Source organism: Lynx canadensis, chromosome D4, assembly GCF_007474595.2.
Source record: "Lynx canadensis isolate LIC74 chromosome D4, mLynCan4.pri.v2, whole genome shotgun sequence".
Lineage (NCBI taxonomy): Eukaryota > Metazoa > Chordata > Mammalia > Carnivora > Felidae > Lynx > Lynx canadensis.
Genome location: NC_044315.2, coordinates 11,702,114 through 11,727,251, shown reverse-complemented (window position 1 = coordinate 11,727,251; position 25,138 = coordinate 11,702,114). Strand labels below are relative to the sequence as shown.

The window sequence follows — 25,138 nt, the reverse complement described above, 5'->3', positions numbered from 1 at the left end:
CGAGGTATTTGACAATTCTTTATTCAGAAGCCAATGGAAAGTACATTATATGTATCTCATGAAATGTCAAAGCTGAGTTATTTTCTAAAGTAGTAGATTATATAAACATATATATAGTAACTTTAAAAGGACCAATATTTGATTAACCAGAAATTCCCATTCCTGGTCAATTTTAGATGTAAACAACATCCTGAGTGGCAGCAACTTGTTATTTTCCAGTGGGGAGAAGAACAGACATTGACCTTCCTGCTCTGTGCCAGGAACTCTGCTAAATGCCTTGTGAGTGTTATCCATTCCAATCTTCCAGGGCCCCTGCAAGGCAGGTATTCTCATCCCCATTGAACAGATACTGAAACCTGAGTGTCAGGGTTAAACCAAGGTCACGGAACTAATGAGAGGCTGGGAGTGGATTCAAGGCTGATGATCTAAGCCAACACCCACCCTTGTTCAAGTTCAGCACACTGCCTTAAGAGTGACAACCAGGCAGGGAATCAATAAAAAAAAACAAACATTAGCAAGATCTTTTGAGAGGTCTTCCTCCTAGGCCTTAAGTTAGAATCTCAATCTTTTGTTAAGCTTACTAATAAAAATCTTAGCAAGGGTCTTAAACACTATAAATTCCCACAGGCATGGGCATGAGTTTTGGGTTCCAGGACTGAGAAGACAGGGCCCATTCAGGGAAACAGAACTTATGTTTAGCACGAACAAACCTGCTACTGGTCCGTTTCACGAGCTAGACACTTCCCTTATAATCAGCTCTTCCCCAGTAATGTTCTAGAAACGGGGCTGGGCTTTTCTACCTTCAGAATCTGGTCCCCTTCTTGAAGGCCTTCTTGCTCTGCGGAGGTCCCCTCTTGAATGCCAGCCACAAATATCCCAACATCATTGCCACCAGCCAACCGGAGGCCCACGCTGTCTCCCTTCTGAAACCTCACCATTTTGGTATTGGACTGCAATCGGTTCGGTTTTAGAAAAGAAAGATGGGAGATTTTTCTTTGTGAAGGAGAACAACATTAGTGAAAGATTTAATTTCTTCTATTTATGGAGAGATTTACATATTAAAATCTCTCGTTTTTATCTGTCGTTTTTTGGGACTATGAGTATGAACATCAGCAGGCCCACTTAACTGGTTAATAAGTAGAAATACAGGTGTTTATGTAAACTCATTCAAGATTAGAAAGCAAACAAAGGCAGGGCTAGGCCATCTGACTCCCACTTTAGGATTCTCCCAAAGGAAAGCTTGCGGCCACCACAGGATTCTTGCCAAATGGAGACACAACCTGGGTCCAGCAAGGTCGGATCTTACTCCAGGAGCTGCCCCTCTCTACCACCACTGACCACACGGGTTCTCATTATCCAGAGCAGAGCACTGTGTCATTTCTATCCTCCCTCCACATGCTAGGATCGTCAGGATACTACAACCCTAAAAAGGTCCTGTAGTTAAGCAACATTTCACCTATTTGAGAGTTACCAACTTGGCAAACTCAAATACTCAGAATCACATTCTGGAAAAGCAGCCAGATAAGTAGACAAGCAAAGTTAACATTACAAAGTTCGCCAAATTCCACATTTTTCTTTTCCTACAAGTTATTTCTCTTTCTCATAAACACTAACAATAGAGGTGGTTAACGGTGGCCATTATATGCAAAACTGCCATCTGCAGTTAAAAAACACCATTCTTCTGTACTTCAGTTAAGGACACTGAGGTGTGTGGAAGGAGAAAGGACAAGAGAGAGAGGCTGAAAGATATACCCATATATTGCTTCATCTTCAGGACTAGGACGGAGAAAGGTTCTTGGGGCTGCTTTTGGTTGAGGAGCTGTGGATTAAAAACATCTATCATTAACAAGAAACTAGAGTGAGTTTGTCTCTATAAAAATCACAAATACACAAAATCCAAGTCGGTACCTTATGCTACATATAAATCATCACATCAGACAACGAAAATAAGCCTTTAAGGTGAAGTTTAATTTGGAGGCATTAGCAGGTACGAATAGTTTCTCAAAATAAGTGAGGTAAGAAACTTCCAAAATCCCAGGTGCACAGTCACATGCGAAAGAACATTTTATATACTTTAAAAACCACATAAATCTGCCCTTACCATCAATAAATATTTATTATGTAAAATCACGATGATAATTTTAGGGCAACGGGGCAGGGCTGGAGGATGGGGTTGAGATCAGAAGTGGGAAACAAAAGGACTTCAGTTAATCAAATAAGACAAAATTTAACTGTGACAGGATTGGAAATACATATATTTGGGGGGCACGTGGGTGGCTCGGTCAGTTGAGTGTCTAGCTCTTGATTTCAACTCAGATCAAGACCTCACAATTTCATGAGTTCGAGCCCGGAGTCATGAGCCCTGAGAGCTTGGGATCCTCTCTCTCCCTCTCTGCTCCTCCCTTGCTCATGCTCTCTCTGTCTCTCTCAAAATAAAAATAAAGGAAATAAAACAAATATATATACATGAGACTAAATGTGTCTATATATATATATATGTATATATATATATGTATACACACACACACACACACACACACACACACACACACACATATATATATACATTTAGTCTCTGCCCCCAGTTCCTAATACAGAGCTCCTAAAATCCCTGTAATTTCCGGAGTGATATGGGTGCCAGGACAATCTTCTCTTTCCTCTTTGCCTTCAGTTCCTGACACAAGTCCTACATCTCTTGGAATTTCCTCTATCTCTGTCTCTAAAGAGATTACTCCTCGATAGCCTCAAGATGGGGACTGGTCACCAGACAGAGCAACCCATGATTAGAAGCTTAGAACTTTCAGCCTACCTCCCCACCATCTGGGAGGGGACGGGTTAGAGACTCAGTTAATAACTGATCACACACATGACAGAGCCTCCGTAAAATCCATAAACTATGGAGTTTGGAGTGCTTTAGGGTCAGTGAACACACTGAGATACTGGGAAGGGTGGTACGCCTGGAGAGCACCTGGCAGCTCTGTGCCCCTCACCCTATACCTTGCTTCCATTTGGCTGTTCCTCTGTCGTATAAAAACCAGTAATAGGAAAGTAAAGTGCTTCCCTGAGTTCTGTAAGCCAGTCTAGCAAATGATCAAACCAGAGTGAGGAGGAGGTTATGGGAACCCTGGTTCAGAGCTGATTTGGTCAGAAGTATAGGGAGCACCTGGAGATTGCAGTGGTGTCTGCAGTGAAGGTACTTATGGGACTGAATGCTTAACCTGTGGGGTCGGCACTCAACTCTGGGTAGCCAGTACCAGGACTGAAGTGAATTGTAGGATGATCAGTTGGTGTCTGGAGAATTCGAGAATTGGTAGTGAGTAGGGAAGAAACCCACACGTTTTGGTGTCAGAAATGTTAATGTTTATTTATTTTTGAGAGAGAGAGAGACAGAGAGAGAGAGAGAGAATGGGGGGAGGGGCAGAGAGAGAGAGGAGGGGAAACAGAATCTGAAGCAGGTTCCAGGCTCAAGCTGACAGCAGCAGGCTCAATATGGGGCTCAAACTCATGAACTGCGAGATCTGACCTGAGCCTACGTTGGACACCCAACAGCTGACCCACCCAGGCGCCCCTGGTGTCAGAAATGTTAAGAGCAGAGCAGTTCAGGTTGGGATCAGAGATGGGAACACAAAGACCATAAATATAGTGAAATATTTAAAAATGTGACCAATCTGTTGGCATATGGTAAGGGCTATTATTCTTGTAAGTTTTTTTTTAATATTAAAAGAGACTGGAGTGCCTCTTCCACATATCTGAATGATTCTTAATAACTTCTCTCTCCTTCTGGCCACCCTCTGGAATGACCAAGCACATACTTCCGAACACAGCTGTTACAAGGAGCCTCACCTGGCAGTTCCTCTTGGTATTTGGGTTCCTTGCTGTTCTCTGTGCCAAGTGCAGCTGCAGCGTCCCCCATGGACTTAAAAGGAGTGGGTGTGGCGCCCATCCTGGACCATCTGTTCTGCATGTCCTCTCTTGAACTTAAGCACACATCATGTTAATGTCTCATAATGCAACAGATCTGTAAAATGTATGTGTGTACGTTCACGGTGTCGCGCATGAGGGAAAGTATACACCATCTTACTTTGGCCTTTCCTTCAGCTTTCATTTGAGGAATGATATCATAATCGGAATACTGCTGCCGTCTCTCCTCTGGAGAAATGATCGGTTTGACTCTATTTCTGAGATATCTGGTTTCAAAAATAAGAAAAGACTTCTTATTCAGATATTGAAGACTGTACCAGAAGTGATATATTCTCTGGGTAAGCCAATATGAGAAATGGAAAGAGGCAGGAGTAAATGTGCTGTTAGTCTAGCAGTCTTCCCTTGAAGCAAATCTGAGCCTTTGAAGGGAAAGACATTAATTAATAAAGAGGAAGCCAAATTCAGAATTTTATGTTCCTCTTTCATTACACCTTCTGTCAAAGCTGCTACTGAGGAGTCAGAATTCAATTACTGGATTATACATGTATCCACTCATTTTTAACCACACAGAGCAGTGCTTCTCAAACTTAAATGTGCATATGAATCACCTGGGATCTTGTTAGACTAGCTATTCTAGCACACAATCAGGCCTGTGATTCTGTGATTCCAGCAAGCTCCCAGAGGCTCATGCAGCCAATGGGCTAAGGATCACACTTGAAATAGCAAGTAAATAACCTATAAGCTCTTAGCATACTGGGATTATTTCTCCTGCTCTGTTTTCCTGCACTGCACTCATAGCAGTAACCAAATGATTAGACTTTTGATATGATGGAAGTTAACCTAAGTTGTACGGTTTCATAAAGTAATTCTTTTAAAAATCAGCATGGCTGGGGCACCTGGGTGGCTCAGTTGGTTAACCATCCAACTTCAGCCCAGGTCATGATCTCACAGTTTGTGAGTTTGAGCCGTGCATCAGGCTCTGTGCTGACAGCTGGGAGCCTGGAGCCTGCTTCGGCTTCTGTGTTCCTTTCTTTCTCTGCCTCTCTCCCACTCACACTCTCTCTCTCTCTCTCTCTCAAAAATGAATAAACTTTTAAAAAAAATCAACATGTCTGTCTTCAAACTTGAGTACTTAATATTTTCCAAGTTCTTCTGCACAAAGGCAGTACTAGATGGTTAGTCAGTATCATACCTACTTATTTTTATTGGTAAGTTTTTGCATTGTTAAATGTGACCCCATGTGTAATTCAGATTTAAGAAGTGAGTATTGCTTCCTAAGACAGAAGAGATGACACAGATTGCTAATTGATGAATACCACAATATTCAGCCATTCTGACTGTTTAGCTATCTTCCATATAACCTTCCGTTTATTTGAAATATTAATACCGCTTTTTAAACATATGCAAGAAAGTACAAGACTGAACAATTTACAAATGGATGTGGTTAGGTCTTTGAGCCCTCACACATATATTTTTTACGAACAAGTTTTTTTTTCAGTGGCCTAAAACAGATTCCACTGGGGAGTTCACAAGTCCACCTGAATTTCATATTGGAAAACTAGTATCAGCAGACACTTTAGTAAGAAAATAACCACCACTTATCCGAATTAAATTTAAAACAGAAGCTTTTGTTGTAAATTTAACTTCCAGCTGGATGGCTATGCTACAGTGAGAATGGAAAAGCAACAGCCTTCCTTGTTTCCAGCCAAGCTCACAGGCTTCCCCCTCTTTACCTTCTATTCTGAGTCGCTGTCATTTAACGATGGATGTTGATGAGTGTTTGCCTGCTGTCTCTCAACACCACTAGCTGGAGTTTTCCTCTTGACTTTTCTATCAGTTTTCGAGCATCCGTTAAAGACATGTTCTCAGTTACAGTTCCATTTATCTGTGTTTATGAATAATGGTCATGTTACATGTGATGCAGCTGTTCACAGCAAAATAGAAAGTTTGTATTTTGCCCTTCTAAAGTGTAAAGTCTTTGCTCAGCTATTCAAACAACATGAGTTTTAGGATGACTGAATAAAAATGGATTATCCTTTAAATTAAATACAACCCTGCATGCCTGGATCTCAAAGACAGGCATGAGAGAGCTGTGGTATACTTAAGTTACTCTGCTAATTTATTTAACTTCCAAGCTCAAGACGATGGTTTGGTTTACTACTGGAACATGTTTCCTGACTGGAGAGGTTTACAGAAACTATTAAACATTCAACATTCATGTACTACCAACTCTCCCTCTCATCTTTCCTTAGTTTAGGGAATAGGAGCTTAAACTTTAAATAAACAGGGAATAAGAAAGTATTCAATGAATTTTTTTTAAAAAACTAACATGACACTATTACAAATCTCCATGTCTGGTTTTGTGATAAAAATCTCACCCCACTGCCCTTCCCAGCTTTTGTCTTATTATTGACTCCCATCTCATCAAAGTTTCACTCTATCAGCATTCAAATAGGAAATTTGGACTAGAAAAATAAACATGAATTCAGTTGTTCTCTACCCTGTATCACCAACCTTGAGAATTATATCTCCTTCATGTAGGTTGCCATCTTTATTTGCCAGACCAGTTCTGGTCATTTCCTTATGAAAATCTGACTCCCAAGCCGGAGACCATACTCTAGAAGACAACACATAAACATACACATATTTCATCAACTTGTTCAGAACACTTAGTCTGGTTCTTAGGTCAATTTTAAATATTTATGAAAATTAATTTTGCACATAGGACATTCTGTCAGACAACCAGCCTGGACTCATCAAAAAAGTCATTGACATAAAAAACAAAAGAGGCAGAAGGACTGTTCTAGATTGAAAGAGACATAAAAGCCAAATGCAACACATGACCTTCACTAGGTCCTGGATCCAGTATGGGACAGAGGTGGGAGGGGGGATACGTTATTTAGAGCACCTTCAAAATGAACCACACTACAATATATTAAAAGGATATTAATGTTAATTTTCCTAAAGAACCCACAATGGCATTTTGGTTATATGGGAGAATGTTCTTATGCCCGGGAGATACCTGCTGAAATATTTAGGGCTAAAGGGGGTCACCCTTGCAGTTTACTTTCAAGTGTTCCAAAAAACACTGAGAGATAGAAGAGGTGTGGAAGAGGAAGAGAGAAGGAAGAAAGGGGAGAAAAGAAGGGGAAAGAAAACAAATGTGGCAAAATGTTGACAAATGGAAAAACTAGGTGAAGGCTATATGAGTATCTGCTCTAAAATTAACACTTTTCAAAATGGGGCCCAAAGAAACCAACTCAGTACATCTCAATAAAGATGTTCTGCTGACAGTGCAGTGCCTACAGAAAGGAAAGTGGTATACCTTCATGTGTAATGACTTAGCTGTGTGGGTTTGGCAGTGAAGAAATTTCAGTGTGTGAAGAAAACAGGTCAGTAAGCCAAGCCAAGCAATAAAGTATTGAAGTAAAACCTGTGTACTCAGGGTGTTTGTGAACTTTGGATTGCTCTGAAAAGAAAAAACACTGTATTTACTAAATATGCACAGTGAAAAGTATTTTAAATACTATTCAGACTCTTCTGATTTTACTTATTAGACTTATGAAAATACCTAATTTAAGGATAAATTTTTGCTGTTTTAGGAACTACAACCCAGCAGGTTTTAAAAAGAGGCCACTTCAATTTATTGTTATTGTTCTGGACTCAAAATCTTACAATTTCAAAACAAAGTAACTTCCTGCCATTTAAAAAAGTATGAAGTAGATTTAAAGATAAGTTTTTTTCAAGTATAATTAACATACAGTGTTCTATTAGTTTCAGGTGTACAATATAATGATTCAGTAATTTTATAATTACTCAGTGCCCAACATGGTAAGTGATCTCCTTCACCTATCTCAGCCATCCCCCCCCACCCCCCACTTCCCCTCTGGCAACTACCGGTTTGTCCCCTAAAATAAATTTTAAGTGCTTTACAGTGAGTTAGCATCAGATCTTATGACAACAATTGCAAAAAGTTGAGGTCCATCTCCACCCCTTTAGGAAGGTGATGAGAAAGAATAAGGGTAAGCAGCATCTTCTTTCATGGATGACAGTTCCTTGTTGGTTAAACAGCCTCACAGCCCAGCACAGAAGGCTATGACAGCTTGAGTGATGACTTGTTTTCTCATGTGTCAATTCTTCTATCCTCTTAAAACTGCAGTCTTACTGTACAGTTGCAATAGGTTGTTATTGGTGTATTATGGGCATCTCTTAAATGGAGAAAAAAATGAGTTGACCAGCTTCTAAGACACGTACCAGCAAAGCTATCTGGTGCCCAGGAAAATGCAACGGGGCAATTCAAATGGATATTTTTATTAGTCAAATATAGGTCTTTCCTACTGTTAGATTTCTTTGAAGATTAGTTTTTTATGCAACTCTTGCCAGTGACAGCCAAATTATTGTGTAATCCTAACAAACAGCAAAATTATCTTTTAAAAATTGGAACTTTTTCCCCCCAATGAATTCCAAGTTTAAGTAACAAATGGCCTAGGAGGAATAAAATGCTGTCTCAACAAAGGGACATAGCCCTTCTATCCTTGATAGTATTACTAAGACCAGGCATGACTTAGGCGTCTCTTACAGACAAGATCTTTTCAAGATTCATTAGTGAGTCTTGAATCAATGTAGTAAGTTATGAACAGTATTTTAAAATGTAATGGAACCTCTCAGAATGCATCACACAGAATAAGTACTGTTCCATGAAAGGTTTGTTCAAGTTTTTTGATATGAAGATGCATCCGTGATTGTTTGCAAGATGTGGTTCTTTCTGCCGTGGAAGGGAAGGAGGAGGGAAAGGAAAGGGAAAGAGGCAAAGAAGAGAAAGAGAAGGAAAAGTCTGAAAAGCACTACCTTGGGTAACTCAAGAACCTGGAGTACCAGTCCTATAGAAGGTGTATCAGGCCTCTCTGAGGGAGGTCTCATGCCAGGTCATCTTTCTTAAAATTCTCCAGTCCATCGTCTTAATCTGGGAGCAGGATGGTTTTTTACTCTATAATTCTTGTAGGTTGATAAATTAATATATCATTACCAGTGGTTGTAAAGATTCTGTAGAATCCTTAAACCTCCTAAGATGCGCATTCCTTAGAGATAGGAAAGTCTCGACTCACTCCTCTGTTTCTGGGACTGGACTCTGCATAGCACATTACTCACATCCTTGTGTTATTCTTTAGGTATTTCGATGGGCACCTAGTTCTAGACCTCACTTTGTGCTCCACTAGAAGTAAAAACAAAACAAACCCTCTCATCAGACAGGCTATGTGAAATGTCAGCTCCCAACCTAAAGGGCAAGAAGTTAACTTTGCATTCTTGGGTGCTCTTCATTGTTCTTCTCTTGGAAGGAGAAGTAAAGAACAAACAGAAGATAAAAGATATATGACAAGTAATTTAAAAAGTCGAACCAAGAACCAATGCAGGGAACATCTCCGCACTGGCTCTAAAGCCTTGGTTCATCCACCTACTTGTTTCTGATCATCTCCCTATTTCCAGGAGATGCAATTTGTGTTCTGGCTCACCACTTCCTGGCTTCAAGATGTGGGCAAGTCGCTTCCCTTCTTGAAGTTTCCAATCCTCGCCTAACTAAGGGACTGCTGGCTTCTCTAACTGCCACGTGGGGCTTTAGTGAATTTTGGATGAGCTGAACCATGTGCAAGTGCTCCAAGGAATGCAGTGTGGGACAGGCAGGCTGGACCAGGGCCCTCCTCATCTGTGGGCACACCAAAACTTCTCTGCACCACGATGCTCCCCACTGGGCAACAGGAGTGAAGTCTCCTACCTACCCACACAGGGCTCTGGTGAGATTAAGAGTTATTTATTCAGCGCAGGCCTGGCACAGAGCAAACGCTCAAGATCAGCTAGAGTCTGATTTACTCTCATGGTTTCACCACTCAAGCTGCACCAGGCTCACCAGGAGAGCTTGTTAACACACAGACTCTGGTCTCTCTCCGTGTTTCAACACGGCGGGGCTGGGCTGGGGCCTGAGAATCTGCATTTACTGCGAGTGTCCAGGTGGTGCATAGGCTGCTTTGAGAACCCCTGCCTAGGAGTTTAAAGCCACATTTCTGCAGCCTGGGCTCTGCCATTGTGACACAGCTTTGTGCAAGTTAATGAACTTTTCTGTGCCTCAGTCTCCTTGTCTACATAACGCAGATGTAAGTAACTCCCACATGCGGTGGTTACGAGGAAGAAATGAGCCAGCTGGCGCAAAGCATCTGGGTCAGTGCTTGGCACACAGTGAGTGCCACGTAAGAGCTGTTGTAATAGTGCTCTTCTTCAGCAAGCATGCCTACCTTCATTTGCTTTGCTTTTCACCAGAAGAACCCCGATGGGCCTGTCCGAGTCCGGCCGCCCCCTCAGCTCAGGGCTGGGGCTGCAGGAGTGCAAGTGCTCACGGCTGCGGCTCCGGGACGCTGCGTATCGGGCATCGGGCTGGGCCCTGCGGCCGTACTCCTCCTCCGGGCTGTAGGCTCGGTCGTAAGCTCGGTCGTAGGCCCGGTCTGTGCTTCGGCCGCGGCTGCGCTCCGGCCCAGCCCATAGTCGTCGTGGTCCAAACCCCGCTCCAGGCTGCGGCCGCGGCTGCGCTCTCGGCCCCGCCCATAGTCGTCGTGGTCCAAACCCCGCTCCAGGCTGCGGCCGCGACTGCGCTCACGCTCGGGACTCCGTGCCCTCTCGTGGGGCCGCCCCCTCTCCGGACTGTCCTCCCAGCTGCGGCTGCGCGCACCGTGGCTGCTGCGCCGGCTCCTCTCGCTGTACCCGCTGCGGGCACTTCTGCCGTCGAACTCGTCCATCACGTCAAAAGCGCGGTCATCCTCACCGACAGACGGGCTGCCCTGGGGTGGGGCCAGCTGGACCTTCCGGGGCCTCTTGACCACCTGTCAGTCAAGCAAACGCAGGGGGGATGCAGGACAAGCACAGTTACAGAGAATGCAGGGTTAAGAGCCCAGCCCTGCTTCTCCTTCAGTAAACTCTGTCCCCGCCAACTCACTAAGCCTTGAGTATAATAAGACCATGAGTATAACTCTGAACACAGGGCCTCTAAAATCTGCTTCTACTCAGTGTTCTGAACGGTATCAAGGGACTTTAAATCACTAAGTTATGAAAATGAAAATCCAGAAATTGAAACATTCTGGATACAACTGCCTAATTCATTCAAAAGTCAGTGTCAGTAATGGAGCGGGAGGGGACAGCGTAGTGAGAGGGCAGAGAGAAAGAAGGACCCTTCTAGATTAAAAGGCATTGAAGAGATTAATGACCAAATGCAATGCCTGAGCCCTGATTGGAATCCTGATGGGGAAGAAAGTCTATTGAAACTTCTTGGATATGGACTGGGTATTAGATGATACTTTAAAGTCATTAATTTCCTCATAGTGTTATAGTTATGTAAAACAATGTCCTTATTTAGGAGATGTATGCTGAAGTAAGTAGGATTGACATTGTCGTATCTGCAGCTTTCCTTCAAATGGTTTACTGAAAATACGTGTTTATATACATAAGAACATCAAGTGGAGGGGCGCCTGGGTGGCTCAGGCGGTTAAGCATTGGACTTCAATTCAGGTCATGAAGTTTGAGCCCCAGGTCAGGCTGTCCGGTGTCAACACAGAGCCTGCTTCAGGTCCTGTGTCCCCTTCTCTTTGTCCCTCCCCAACTTGCGCTCTCTCAAAATAAACTTAAAAGGAAAAGAGAGAGAGAAAGAAAAATCAAGTGGGGCACGTGGGTGACTCAGTCAGTTAAGCGTCCAATTCTTGATTTCAGCGCAGGTCATGATCCCATGGTTGTGGGCCTGAAGCCTGCTTGGGATTCTGGCTCTCTGCCCCTCCCCCACTCACACGTGGGTGCCCCCACTCTCAAAATAAATAAATAAACATTTTAAAAAAGAAGAACTCAAGTGAAGATGGCAGAATATTAACAGTGTAAAAGAGGGGTGCCTGGGTGGCTCAGTGTTTAAGCAGTTAAGCGTCTGACTCTTGATTTCAACTCAGGTCATGATCTCACGGTTTGTGAGATCCAGCCCCTCTCCTGGCTCTGCGCTGAGAGCAGCTCTGTGACAGGCAGAGCCCGACTGGGATTCTCCCCGTCCCTCCCCTGCTCACATCTGTGTGCACACTCTCTCTCTCTCAGAATAAACATTAAGAAAAAAAAAAACAAAACTGTAGAAGATATAGAAGTGTTCGTTACACTAATCTTAGAAACTTTTCTTTTGCTTAAAAATTTCATAATATGAAGTTGGGAAAAAAATTAAATACCACATACCCAGTACATCTCCCTAGCACTGTCCTTAAACACACCATATTCCACTTCTGGCTTCGTGTGTCCACTTGCCTGGCTCGAGTAGGCACTCCCTGAAGCACAGCCCTGCTCCAGGCTCAGGTGGCATCTTCATAGCTGCTGCTCACCCAGCGTCTGCTGATGAATGACTGAGCAAATGAATGAATGCTACAGACCGCCAGTATCTCCTAAGAAACTGTAGTTTATTAAGATACAGCAGATCTAGGGGCGCCTGGGTGGCTCAGTCGGTTGAGTGTCTGGCTTCAGCTCAGGTCATGATCTCACGGCTCGTGAGTTCGAGCCCCGCATCGGGCTCTGTGCTGACAGCTCAGAGCCTGGAGCCTGCTTCGAATTCTGTGTCTCCCTCTCTCTCTGCTCCTCCCCCGCTCCTGCTCTGTCTCTCTCTCTCTCCTTCAAAAATAAATAAAAACACTAAAAAAAAATTAAAAAAAGATACAACAGATCTTGTGTGGGCCTTTACAAAAGGGTTTTTGAGCAGAAATTTATTTTCCAAATTAATACTGTTTTACAAGTGTTCTCAATCTAGGGAATTCTCTTAGGATTGTCCAGCCTGGTTCCTAAGGCAAACTCACTCAGATACCAGAGTCATTGGAAGTTAGCAGCATGAGGAAAAGGCAGGGAGAGACTACTTACATATTTACATCATCCGTAACATCACCCCACAGCAGGGGCAACAAGAAGTAGCAGCCCCTAAATTCTGTCAAGTGTTTAAAAGCAAGTGGTAATTTTCTTCTGATCATACAAAACAAGATGCTACGGAGACAAGCTAAAAGCAAACCCAGAGCTTACAATGGCGGCAATCTTCCCACTTTTTCTCAGCTGCTGAACAGCAAATGAATGGAGCACATCCTCCATGGGGGTGCCATTAACCATGACCACCCTGTCATTTTCTCTGCAAACAAAAAATAAAAAGAAGATGTGAAAAACTCCCATCTATTCACTGTAAATCGTTTATTTGGGAACACATAAAAGCAACAAATTGACCCAAAATGCTTACTAAAAGGCTCAGTGTCTGACGACTCCTGAGGCCGAATCGGTCAACTCAATCTGAACTCTTCCCAGGAAGGAACCCACAAGCCGCTCAGCCCACTTTTGACATTGTCTATGGGAAGCCAGTGGGGGACCAATACCAAAGGGTCCCTCCGGGAGGCACTAGGCAGTGGCAAGGTCTAGGCACAAAAGGAACTTCTGCATTAGGCCCTCCCTGCCCGCGGTGCATGGTGGGCTTCAGGAAGTCTAAAGATAGCCCCCAGAGCAGGTTTATATCCACCTGTGTTTTTATGGAGGGGAGGAGGTCAGGAGTTTGCCTGAGGTTATTAAGGAAATATTGAGGTCATTAGAACCCTCTTACTTACCTCATCCCCAAAATCACTTTTTAAATCCTACACTGCTCTCTGTATGAAAGACTACTTAGATACGAATATACAGACTTGATATGCCAATAAATCCTAAACTTTTGAGCTCTCTGGCCAAGACAGTCATATAATTAATTTTAGATTCTGACCTAAGAAACTGTCCTGAGGGAACTCAGATATGTTTCTTTTAAAAATGGCATGATCTCTTCAGAACAGAAGGCTGGCATTTGGAAAACCTGTGTTTTCATGTAGTAAGTTTTCCCAGTTTCCACATCCCTCTTATAAGTCAGAGCATCATTGGGGTGCCTGGGTACGTCAGTCAGTAAAGTGGCCGACTCTTGATTTCGGCTCAGGTCACGATATCAAAGTCGTGAGATCGAGCCCCATATTGGGCTCTATGCTAAGCGTGGAGCCTGCTTAAGATTCTCTCTCTCTCTCTCTCTCTCTCTCTCTCTCTCTCTCTCTCTCCCTCTCCCTCTCCCTCTCCCCCCTCCTGCCCTCTCTCCCCCCCCTCCCTTGCTTGTGTGTGCACTCTCTCTCTCAAAAAACAAAACAAAAAAAACACAAATCAGATCATCATTAAGCCAAAGTATCCTCATTAAGTCCTTAATGAATAGAAAGTAAAATAAGTATAAAGTGTTGGTTGGGTTGCTAGGGGCCGGGAGGAGAGCATGCTGATTTTGTACTCCACATTCAGAAATGATTCCTAAGCCTAGAAATGATAGTTGTGATAGTTATTACTCTTTTCCTGTGGAAATGACTGCTCTCCTTCCTCTAAAGGTTTAGGGATTGTTAAAGCATGATATGTTATGGTCTCAATTCTTGTATATATATATATATGCAAGTTTGGTTTTTTTGTTTTGTTTTGTTTTGTTTTTTTAAGTGCATACCCTGTCTAGGAGCAACCAGTGGGGCGGGCAGGGGCTGGGGTGCAAGGACACTCACTGAAGCAGCCCATCAGCGGGCCCCCCGGGGAGCACATCAGAAATGACGATTGATGTTTCTCCATTTTCAAAGTGGGGATTGTCTCTGCCTCCGGACACTGCTATTCCAAATCCTCTTTTGGAATCCTGTTCATTGGAGTTAAGAGAAAAATTAAAATAATAAAAATCCTTCTGTAAGTGGCTTTTGGGATTTATTACAAGCACTCAGTAAAATAAAGGTCAAACCAATAACCAGAGACAGCTCAAGAGCAGAGGGCTCACAGACACAAATGACAAAATAAGGCACCATCGTGATTAGCTGACAAGTTTATAAAGGGAAATCCTTATCTAAAAGGAACAGTCTTGTAAAAGCTGGAAAAGACTGATAAAACAGCCTGGAGTTATCACTAGGGGCTGCCATGGGAAATAACATCTTCTGTCCAAATAGGGATATGCTATTCAAATCAGCAATCATACCTGTTCTCATATCCTGGCCTGAGTTTCAGTCACAACTGAATCTGTGCTGAAAACCCTATTTTTAAAGTATGACTTTAACTTCCAAGTTAGGTGAACTGGTGGTTTCATTTTAATAGGGTGAAAAAAGAAGTAAATGGATTTTAAAGAGAAGATATGAAGATAAGCAGTTTTAAGATGTTATGAGAGAGCAAAACATTAAACTCCTGTGTACATATAAGACAGAAAATACAGACTAATTACATTCACAATTGGTCTAGAAATGTAAAACAGTGAACCTGGATAATACATAAATAACCCTTTCATTTCAGTGTTTAAAAAAGCTACGCTCCCAAAGTTTCATGCAGATGATATGGGCATGTGACTATAACTGTAAATCAGGGTCTGATTACGTAAAAATGTACTCCAAGAATACAAGAAAGTCTTCCCCCATTTTCCTACATAGGACCCACTATGCCAACTGGTGACAATGACCAACACAAAACAGGCTAGGTGATTGTCCCATGATTACATGGCCTTGGACTGGGCAGCACCATCACCTAGTAGTTGGTTTATGCAGAGGTAGCTCCGTCCTCTATACCAGACTTAAAATGTCTCTCATCGTTGCCACTTTGAGGCCCACGACTCAAGGGGTATGTGAAATGCTGGTGGAAGGGCGCAGAGAAGAGTCAGAAGATGACCAGAGTTGAGAAGTAAGACCCAAGGGGAGAAAGCACTCATCCAAAGAAACCATGTCATGTTACTTAACTCCGGAAGTTTCAGCTCCTAAGCACTGACGTGGGTGTTTTTCAACCAGGACTAATTCATTTATTCAGGAACTAACTTTTCACTAAAGTCAGGATTTGAAAAATTCACAGTTCTAAGGGTTAAAGGAAAACTCTCCCTCTGAGGAACATACAACTCCTCTAGGAACTTACAATCCAGAGCCTGGAGGGATTCAGAGCAGGACTAAGACCAGCAGAGCCCACAAAAGTCACAGAGATGCTGACCAGGGCAGCTGATGGAATAAGACCCCAGGACCACGAGTGCTTCTCAGGTCAGCCCAGCCGCACACAAATCACTTACAGACTGTTGGTGGCTGTGCTGGTTTCAAGTGGGGCTAACACCTATCATGCCCACCTCGAATCTGCTGTCAGGAGAGTAAAAGGGACTAGAACTAACACTTATGAAGCAATCATTATGTGCTGGACTCCGTGTACTAGAGGCCATCTGCATTACCTCATTTAATCAAGAGGAGCAATCCCATGAAACAACCGTAAAAATTAAGCCGTAAAAATTAAGTGAAATACCTTTCTATCTGGTTTACGTTGGCTTTCAGTCCCATGGGGAAGGAGGGCAGGATTTTTAAAAATCTGATTAACTCGGTGCCTCCTGATATAATCATGAGTTGGACAGGGGCACCTGGGTGACTCAGTCGGTTAATCGTCCAGCTCTTGGTTTCGGCTCAGGTCGTGGTCTCGCAGCTTCGTGGGTTCCAGCTCTGTATCGGGCTCTGTACTGGCAGCGTGGAGCCTGCTTGGGATTCTCTCTCTCCCCCTCTCTCTGCCCTTCCCCCTCTCATGCTGTCTCAGTCTCTCTCAAAATAAATAAACTTAAAAAAAAAAACTCCTTTAATCATGAGTGGGATAAGAAATATAACCCATGTCTTCTGTCAAACCAATGTTTCAAAATTTAGTTTGAACTTAATACGTCATAATAAAAAAGATAGAAGTTGTAGAAGCTACCTCAACATCCTTAAATAGTAGAGGTTATTTCCATTTCTTCCCTCCTTTTCTCTTTCTTCATAACCTGTTCTGTCTGGCTATAGGTGAATACACTAAATAACCTCTATAATTTTCGATTACACGGGCCTTAACCAAAAAATATAATAGCGTGCAAATCTTTGATAATGCAGTAATTACTGCCAGCTACAATGCATCATCCACCTTAAGGGGGGAAACACTGTGGCCGAAAGTGAATAGGATCCATGACCCGTGAGCTCGAGAATATGACTGTAGCACATATGAACTGTGCAGCACTCACCTTTTGTAGGGTCACAGTGTACTGTTCCCATATCAGTTCTTCCATGCCTGGGGCCTGTTTTCAAACAGCAAAACCAATTTGTTTAAACCACAGACATTTCAATGCTAGAAATAAAGCTGTAATTCAAGATGTCTTTATATAAAGTCCAGCTTACACATTCTACACACTAAAAGGAGTTGATATTTTTTAGGAACATTATGTTACCTATCTTCAAACACTCCTTCAACCAAATGGTAGTCTTAACAAATGAAAAGTAATGAAATACATAGTAAGAGATAGACCCTAAAAAATTGAAATATTAAGTGTTGAACTTTTTTATTACCACTACTCCAAAGCAGTCATTATAAAATCCCTTAAAAAGAAATCTAGAGTTTTAAACAGATACTTACTTCTTTTTTTTTTAAGTCACTCTCCCCTCCTCCTATCAAAGATGACCTCTTAGGCAAATCTTATGTCTAAAGGAATCCCTGGCCTTGTCAGAGTGCCTTTTCTCCATGGGTACTGCTGAGTGTAAATTACAAGATGAAAATGCCTGCATAAATAGATGGGGGCTTCCTTTCTGACAGTATTCCAAAATAAATGTCCAGAAAAGCCTGAAAATAGTCGTTATCAGTTTAAAAATACTAATAATAAATCCATTAAATGCAGGCTGCCTTTGAGGAGAAATCCTTAAAGGCTAGAAATGCCAAGAAAGCTCAAAGCCAGAGAGATAAACCAGTATCGAAGCGGGCATTCCAACAGAAGGCTGGGAAGAGAGATAAGCTGTAGGACCCAAAAAGGGGGGAGATTAGATGGAAGTGGATGTAGTCGGGGAAAAACTCCATCGGGCAGATGGAGATGGCAGGGGCATGTTCCTTGGCTCTGAGTAGAGCGGAAATAACTAAAACTATCTCCCTGGAGAATTCCTACCAACAGACCTGTACTCACACAGGTTTGAGACTAAAATTCTTATTACAGATAGTACCACATCTCCTCAAAACCTGCTAAAAGTGGTTAGGCAAGGGAGCACCACCCTGGGACACAGAGGCAAATGCAAATTCTCTCCAAGGAACATACTAAACACAGGTTTCAGAGAATCCCCCAGATGAGTATCTGAGGAACAGAAGTTGACAATTTGAACGCACACACACAAAGCGGGTCACCATGAGTGAGAGTTAAAACAGGAAACTGCAGGACCAAAGACTATAAATGCTGGGAATATCAATCACAGACTCAAAGAAGTGGATATAACATGTATGTTTATCATAAGAAATTAAAAGGGGAAATTGGAAATGTAATGAAAGGACAAGGGAACATCAAAAATGACCAAGGAAATCTGAAAAAAGGCAAACAAAAATTTTAGAAATAAAAATATATAATTGAGATAAACAGTGGAGTGAGCCACATACTGTACACACCTGAAAAGAGTAATTAATTGGAAGACAGATGTGAAGAAATTATCCAGAACACAGTAATAAGCATTTAAAAAGTGAGACATCCTGAAAGAAAAGTTAAGACCAAGGAAGTCTTATTTACAATGTATCTGGTTAGATTTCCTGAACAAGATGCTGAAAGGGTACAGGAGAGATGCAGTACTCAAAGAGATAATGACTCTTCCAGAATTAAAGATTTTTCAGGTTCAGGAAGCCCAATACATCAAAAGCAGAGTAAATGGGGGGGGGGGGGGAGTGGTAGAGATGGGGAAAAAACACTTTTAAATACATGGTAATTTCAAGGCAGAAAAAAATACATAAAGACTTGAGAACAGTCTAGACCTGAGAGATTACCTACAAAAGAACAATCCGAGTAACAGGTGACTTCTAAACAGCAATGATGGAAGCCCAAAATTAACAGAATATTTTTAACAATACATGTTGATTTAGAGGGTATAAAAGACATTTTTTGAAAACATAAAAACTGGGACAGATTAGTACCCTAGACCAGCAATAAAACAATTTCCAAAGGATATTTGAGAAAGAAGGAAAATAATCCCAGAAGGAAGACCCAAAACACAAGAAGGAACATGAGTAAGCCTGAGCACATATTGGCTGTATGCAACTACAATAATAATGTATAACCTGTTAGACTTAATACAAATAAGACAGAGCCAAAGTATAAACAACACACATGTAAATCCAGAAGACTTGAACATAATTAGATTACTCTAAATGTTTTATTCAGGAGCAGAGTTAAACTGCTGATTAATTTTAAACTTCACTGAGTCAAATCTACATGTTAAATTTTCTGGGGTAACCACGATAGGAATACTGACAGTACATAACTTCCAACATAGCAGAGGTAAAAATAAAACAAACAACAAAACAAGTCAATCCAAAACAAGGCAAAGGAGGCAAAAGGGGAAACTTAGAAAAAAAAAAACAAAAACAGCACAAATGTAAAATGCAAACTAGAATATAGAAAGAATATAGAAGAGTAATCACAATCACACAAGAAGGTCCAGGGAGGCCTGGGTGGCTCAGTCGCTTAAGCGTCCAACTCTTGGTTTCAGCTTAGGTCGTGATCTCACAGTTCATAAATTGAAGCCCCGCATCGGGCTCTGAGCTGACAGCATGGAGCCTGCTTTGGATTCTCTCTCTCTCTCTCTCTCTCTCTCTCTCTCTCTCTCTGCCCTTCCCCTGCTTGCTTTCTCTCTCAAAATAAATAAAGTTTAAAAAAATTTTTAAAAAACAGGAAGGTCCATCAAGCTCTATGTCTTTTAATAAGAGACTATCTAAAACCTAAGGACACAAAGAAATACGTAAATAAAAGGCCTTACTGTATTTATATACAAACTAAAATAATTTTAAGAAAACTAGTTGTTTTACATTAAAATTTTTTCAAATCAAATTTGCCATTCCTGCACTGATACTAATATGAGAGAGAGTAAAGAACTGAAAAATGTCTAGATGATGTGCTTCCTTTTTCCCCAGTTAACAAACTCTCTTGACTGGGGAGAAAAACACAGCTTAACATAAAAGGCAAGTCTATCAACCGATCTACTGGAGCAGATCATCTGTTCCCTTTGGCAGAGGGGCTTAGGAAAAGGCAATTTTGTTTGTACAGAAGGTAAACCAGCCTACTCTTGAGTAGCTCTAACTGATTAGTCAAATTGAGAGGAAGTCCTAATCCTTTAGCTCACCCTCCCACTATGTACTCACTTTTAAAAGGACATTTCCATGGCTAATACCATCTGGCTCAAAGAGATCAGAGTTATTAGATTAAAAACTAGAATAAAAAAACCACCTCTAGAGTTAAAAAGAAAATACAAATGGTCCTGGAACAGGCAAGAACTAGGATGCATGCTACCAGCACACCTACGACCAGGTGCTATGGTGGCAGGACAGGGGTCTGGGGAGGGATGGGTATCAGCATCCAAAATGGGGTTATGTTTAGGTTAAATGAAGGCACAACACATTGAAACAGGTATACATTAAAAAAGACCATACGTCTTTTTGACAAAGACTTTTGACATGGTGACAAAAGTTTGTTCACCATGACCACTGTTTTTTCTTTTTAATTAAAATATTTTATTTACTTTTGAGAGAGAGACAGAGTATGAGTAGGGGAGGGACAGAAAGAGGGAGACAGAATCTGAAGCAGGCTCTAGGCTCCGAGCTGTCAGCATAGAGCCTGATGTGGGGCTTGAACTCATGAGCATTGAGATCATGACCTGAGCCAAAGTGGGACACTTAACCAACTGAGCCACCCAGGCGCCCCGACCACTGTTTATCAATTGAAAGAAAATGGAAGTGGATTTTCAGGTAAGATTTTTATATCTCACTCACTCCATTTCGTCCCTTTTCTCCTAGAACAGCAGTGGGTGCACAGAGTAGGCACTCAAAAAGGTTTTCTTTTCAATGAACCAAGAAGTGGGTACACTGTCTATTTATCACTTGTTAATGTGGTTAAAGCACTGATTTCTACTACTTAAAAGTTTTCTTAAAGGAAATTTTCTGTTACAGTCAGTGGCCCTCTGCCTCTTCGACAGCACCCTTCAGGTGGTCAGGTTGGGAACTTGAGTGCCGATAAGGTCTAGTGTGCTAGGTGGGCTTTATCACCACCATTCCTCTCTGGAATGTTGCAGTCTGTGTTTAAAACAGCATTTACAACGTGTGCCAGTATAATGCAAGTTTTCCAAGATTTTAATAAAGTTTTCTATTTTAAAAAAAGTTTTCTTAAAAGGAAATAGTAAGCAGAAACCTGGTTGATTAGAATTATCTCGATCCTCTCTTTCCATTTCCACAGAACACCTAACGCCCTGATACCTTCAGGTTTCAATGTGGCCTTAACCAATCACCTACCAACTAGAAATGACTTTACTAGCATGCATGCTCCCCAAGTTCATCTTCTTACACTTGACTCTACCTCAAAGCTGGCAAATTTCAACGGGGTGAATTAACCTGGAAGTTGTGGTAAAATAAATACAGATGCCAATTCCTCTTTCAATATAGCTATATCCCTACACATTAGGAGAAAACATCACTGTTGGTGGGAATGCAAACTGGTATAGCTGCTCTGGAGAACAGTATGGAGGTTCCTCAAGAAACTAAAAATAGAACTACCCTACAATCCAGCAGTTGCACTATTAGGTATTTACCCAAAGGATATAAAAATACAGATTTGAAGGGGGTACATGCGCCCCAAACTTTATAGCACCCATTATCAACAATAGCCAAACTATGGAGAGAGCCCAAATGTCCATCAGCTGATGAATGGATAGAGATGTGGGGGGTGTGTGTGTGTGTGTGTGTGTGTGTGTGTGTTTTGGATTTAAAAATTGTTATCATTTAGCCAAATAAGTGAGTTGCCACAAAACTTTATTTTTAAAATATTGCCCAAGGTAGAATGAACCTGGCTTTTGAAATTCACTATTCCATAATGAGATTATACTATCTAATCTACCCCTGTGCTGCCCACAGGGGTAATTTAAATTAGATTTATCAGAAAGAGAATTAAACCCCTATTCGTACCACTGCCACCCCAACAGGACTGAATTAAATTCTTAAAACTTATTTTAAACGTTTATTTTTGAGAGAGAGAGAGAGACAGAGACAAAGTGCAAGCAGGGGAAGGGCAGAGAGAGAGGAGACACTGAATCCGAAGCAGGCTCCAGCCTCTGAGCTGTCAGCACAGAGCCCGACGTGGGCCTCAGCCCCACGGACCATGAAATCATGACCTGAGCTGAAATCGAATGCTTAACCGGCTGAGCCACCCAGGCGCCCCAGGACTGACTGAAATTTTTAATCAATCAGACCTTGCCGCGTGCCCAAAGATCTCACCAACTTGTATGAACTGATCAGATTGTAAGTGGCTTCTTTACCTAGGATTGGTAATGCGTTGGGACATAAACTATTAACTATTTAAACATAGTATTTAAAAGAACATATGTTCTGTTACACCAAGTGATGAATTTAAAATCTAATTTTTTAAAGACGAGGAACCTGAAGTAAAAATACATTTCAATATTTCTTTTGAAAGCTATTAAAATATACCATAACTGTGTATTTAGTCCACAGAACTGGGACTTTTTATGAAGGTCTCAGAGAAGCCCCTTCATTCATTCACTCCCTCATTTATTCATTCGTTCAAAGACATTTATTAAGTACCCACTATGTGCCAAGCCTATGATTTGTGGCACTCGGGATACACTGGTGAATAAAAACCACCAGAGCCCGTGGAGTGTTTACAACAGGTGTGCCCAAAAAGAAAATCACTGAGTGTCTTCCCGCCTCATCTCTATAAACACCTTTTGGGAAACAGAGAGCACCCCTCACAGTCACACAGTCCTCAGAGTATCCTCTCCTGGTACATCCCCCAGGGGACAGGCTGCCAGCTTACAGCAGCTTAGTTGAGGGCTTCAGCTCATTCATTTCAAACTGGGCCACTCGGCTCGGGCCCCACCCAACCTGTGCCGGGCTGTGTACAGATCCCAGAATTGCTGTCAGTATTCAGCCGTTGCTTAGCCTTGAGGAGCTTTACCTACGTGGATCAGAGCCAAAGATACACGTATTCCATGATGCAGTGATTTCTCTCCTGGGCAGAGGCCCAAGAGGAATGTATGAATATGTGACAAGGACACACACAAAGAGTATTCACAGCAACATTCTCAAAAGCCAAAACCTGGAAACAACCCAAATTAATATCAAGAGCAGAATGGACAAGTAAATCATAATATATTATTAAAATGCGATATTCTACAGTAGTGAAAACAAACTAGAGCCACACAGATGCAACTCAAATAAAACACTGAGTGAAAAACATCTAGAAGAATGTGCAGAGCCTGATATCACTTTGATATAGTTCAGAAAGCAGTGTTTCACAACAACGTGAATATATTCAATACTATGGCACTGTGCACTTAAGAATGGTTAAGATGCTCAGTTTTATGTTCTGCGGGTTTGTTGTGTTTTTTTTTACCACAATAAAGAAAAAGCAAAACTAATTTTTTCCTTAGGGATGCATATGCATGTGTGTGGTAAAACTATGAAGAAAAAAAAAAAAAAGAAAAGCAAGGGAATGAAAACCACAAACTACAGGATGAAATGAGCCAGGGATGAGGCACAGTGAGAAAGGACTTTCTGTCCATCTCCATGAGGCTCCATGGATGTGCATGATGGGCTCCTGGGTATGTGTTTTACTACCAGGCTTTATGATTTAGATCTGTAATTCCTGCACCTGCACCACATGCTTCACAAGTTCAGAAACAGGGGGGCAGGAACGCCTGGGTGGCTCAGTTGGTTAAGCATCCAACTTCGGCTCAGGTCATGATCTCACAGTTTATGAGTTCAAGCCCCACATCAGGCTCTCTGCTGTCAGGACAGAGCCCGCTTCTGTCTTCCTCTATCTCTGCCCCTCCCCTGCTCGTGCCAATCTCCCTCAAAAATAAATAAACATTTAAAAAAATAAAATAAAAAATAGGGTAGGTGCATATGAGTGAACATCAAGGTGTACCCAATTCCTGGACAGGGACCTTATACCAAATATTTTTTAAGCCCAGACTTTGCAAAGTGAAAGAGCAGAAGAAAATGTGATCACTTCCACCGGAGGCGGGAAAGACAGGGTGGTGGCAATAATTTGAGAGGTGTATGGAAGGAAGGTGAGGGAGAGATCAGCTAGCTCTGGGGGAGCAGTGGGGTACAGGGCTCCCATGTCTATCTACCCCAAGTCAACACCCCAGATTGTTCAAACTTAGCCCATAATTATGGGAGCTGTCTGATAAAAACCCCAAGCCATAAAAGTAAACATTCATACATGCTACAGTAGTACTTGCCATTCAAAACTCTGAGAGGAAGAAAAGAACATGTCAAAAACTGTTTCCTGTAACTGAAGAACCTAGATATAAGAATAAAGATTTCTGCAGAATAAGGAAGCAAAAAGTTTCACCCCAAAATAAATCCCCAAACACAAACATCTTCTACGAGGAGTATATTAAGTCATTCCCAGGAAGCTACAACGTACTTGCAGACTCCCAAAACATGCAAGACAGCAGTATTTGACTCATAAATCCCATAAGAGGCTATCAGTTTCACATGTCTGCTAAAAATAAGGCAAGTATTTCTAAAGCCCACCATTGACTACAAGCTGCATGTCACAGTTTGTTACTGAAAGCTGCCAGAAGGGCAAATAAATCCGAAGAGAAAGCAGTCACTGTGCGAAAGCTTTTGCTCCCCAACCACTTCCCGCAAAGAAAGGCTGGGAAAGAAAAGAGGGAGAGCTTGCAGAGGGACTCACGTGGCCTTTCAGTCTCCCAAACTTTTTAACAGCCTGGCTCCACATCCTCTGGAGGACCTGAGCAGTCTTCATGGCCTCTGGAGATTAATCGGCCAGGCCACTGCCTACACCCCAGGCTGCTCACCCATTGCCACCACTCCACGTGGTTACGTAAGGCGGATACAATAGTGGCCCACATTCCCAGCAAATCCTGTTGTCATCTCGCACAGTGACACATCCATACAGCAGGGACGCCGGAACGCTTTGAAAAGCACCACTTGTGAGGAAAAATAGAAAGCAGTCTGGATTTACACCACTTGAAGGGCTTTCTTTCCCTCCTTTCTCCCACGCAAGGGAAGGAGAGAATCAGAGCAAATATTCTTGTTAGACATACAGAGTAACTATCGAAGTAGAAATTATTAAGCAAGTAGGACATTTTGGAGCAGTACTCTGGAAATGAACATTTAGAGAAGG

General features: G+C 42.1%; 1 protein-coding gene across 1 annotated transcript in view; it reads right to left on the bottom strand.

Annotated features, from left to right (window-relative positions):
* Positions 1-25,138, bottom strand: part of TJP2 (tight junction protein 2) — a 76,815-nt gene that overhangs the window by 23,571 nt on the left and 28,106 nt on the right. The window contains 16 exon segments of the mRNA XM_030293067.1: positions 801-950; position 1,701; positions 1,753-1,819; positions 3,844-3,977; positions 4,082-4,102; positions 4,104-4,155; positions 4,158-4,189; positions 5,656-5,689; positions 5,692-5,806; positions 6,436-6,506; positions 6,509-6,538; positions 10,206-10,436; positions 10,439-10,787; positions 12,991-13,093; positions 14,502-14,626; positions 16,976-17,029. Coding sequence (XP_030148927.1) covers positions 801-950; position 1,701; positions 1,753-1,819; positions 3,844-3,977; positions 4,082-4,102; positions 4,104-4,155; positions 4,158-4,189; positions 5,656-5,689; positions 5,692-5,806; positions 6,436-6,506; positions 6,509-6,538; positions 10,206-10,436; positions 10,439-10,787; positions 12,991-13,093; positions 14,502-14,626; positions 16,976-17,029 — 1,569 coding nt within the window.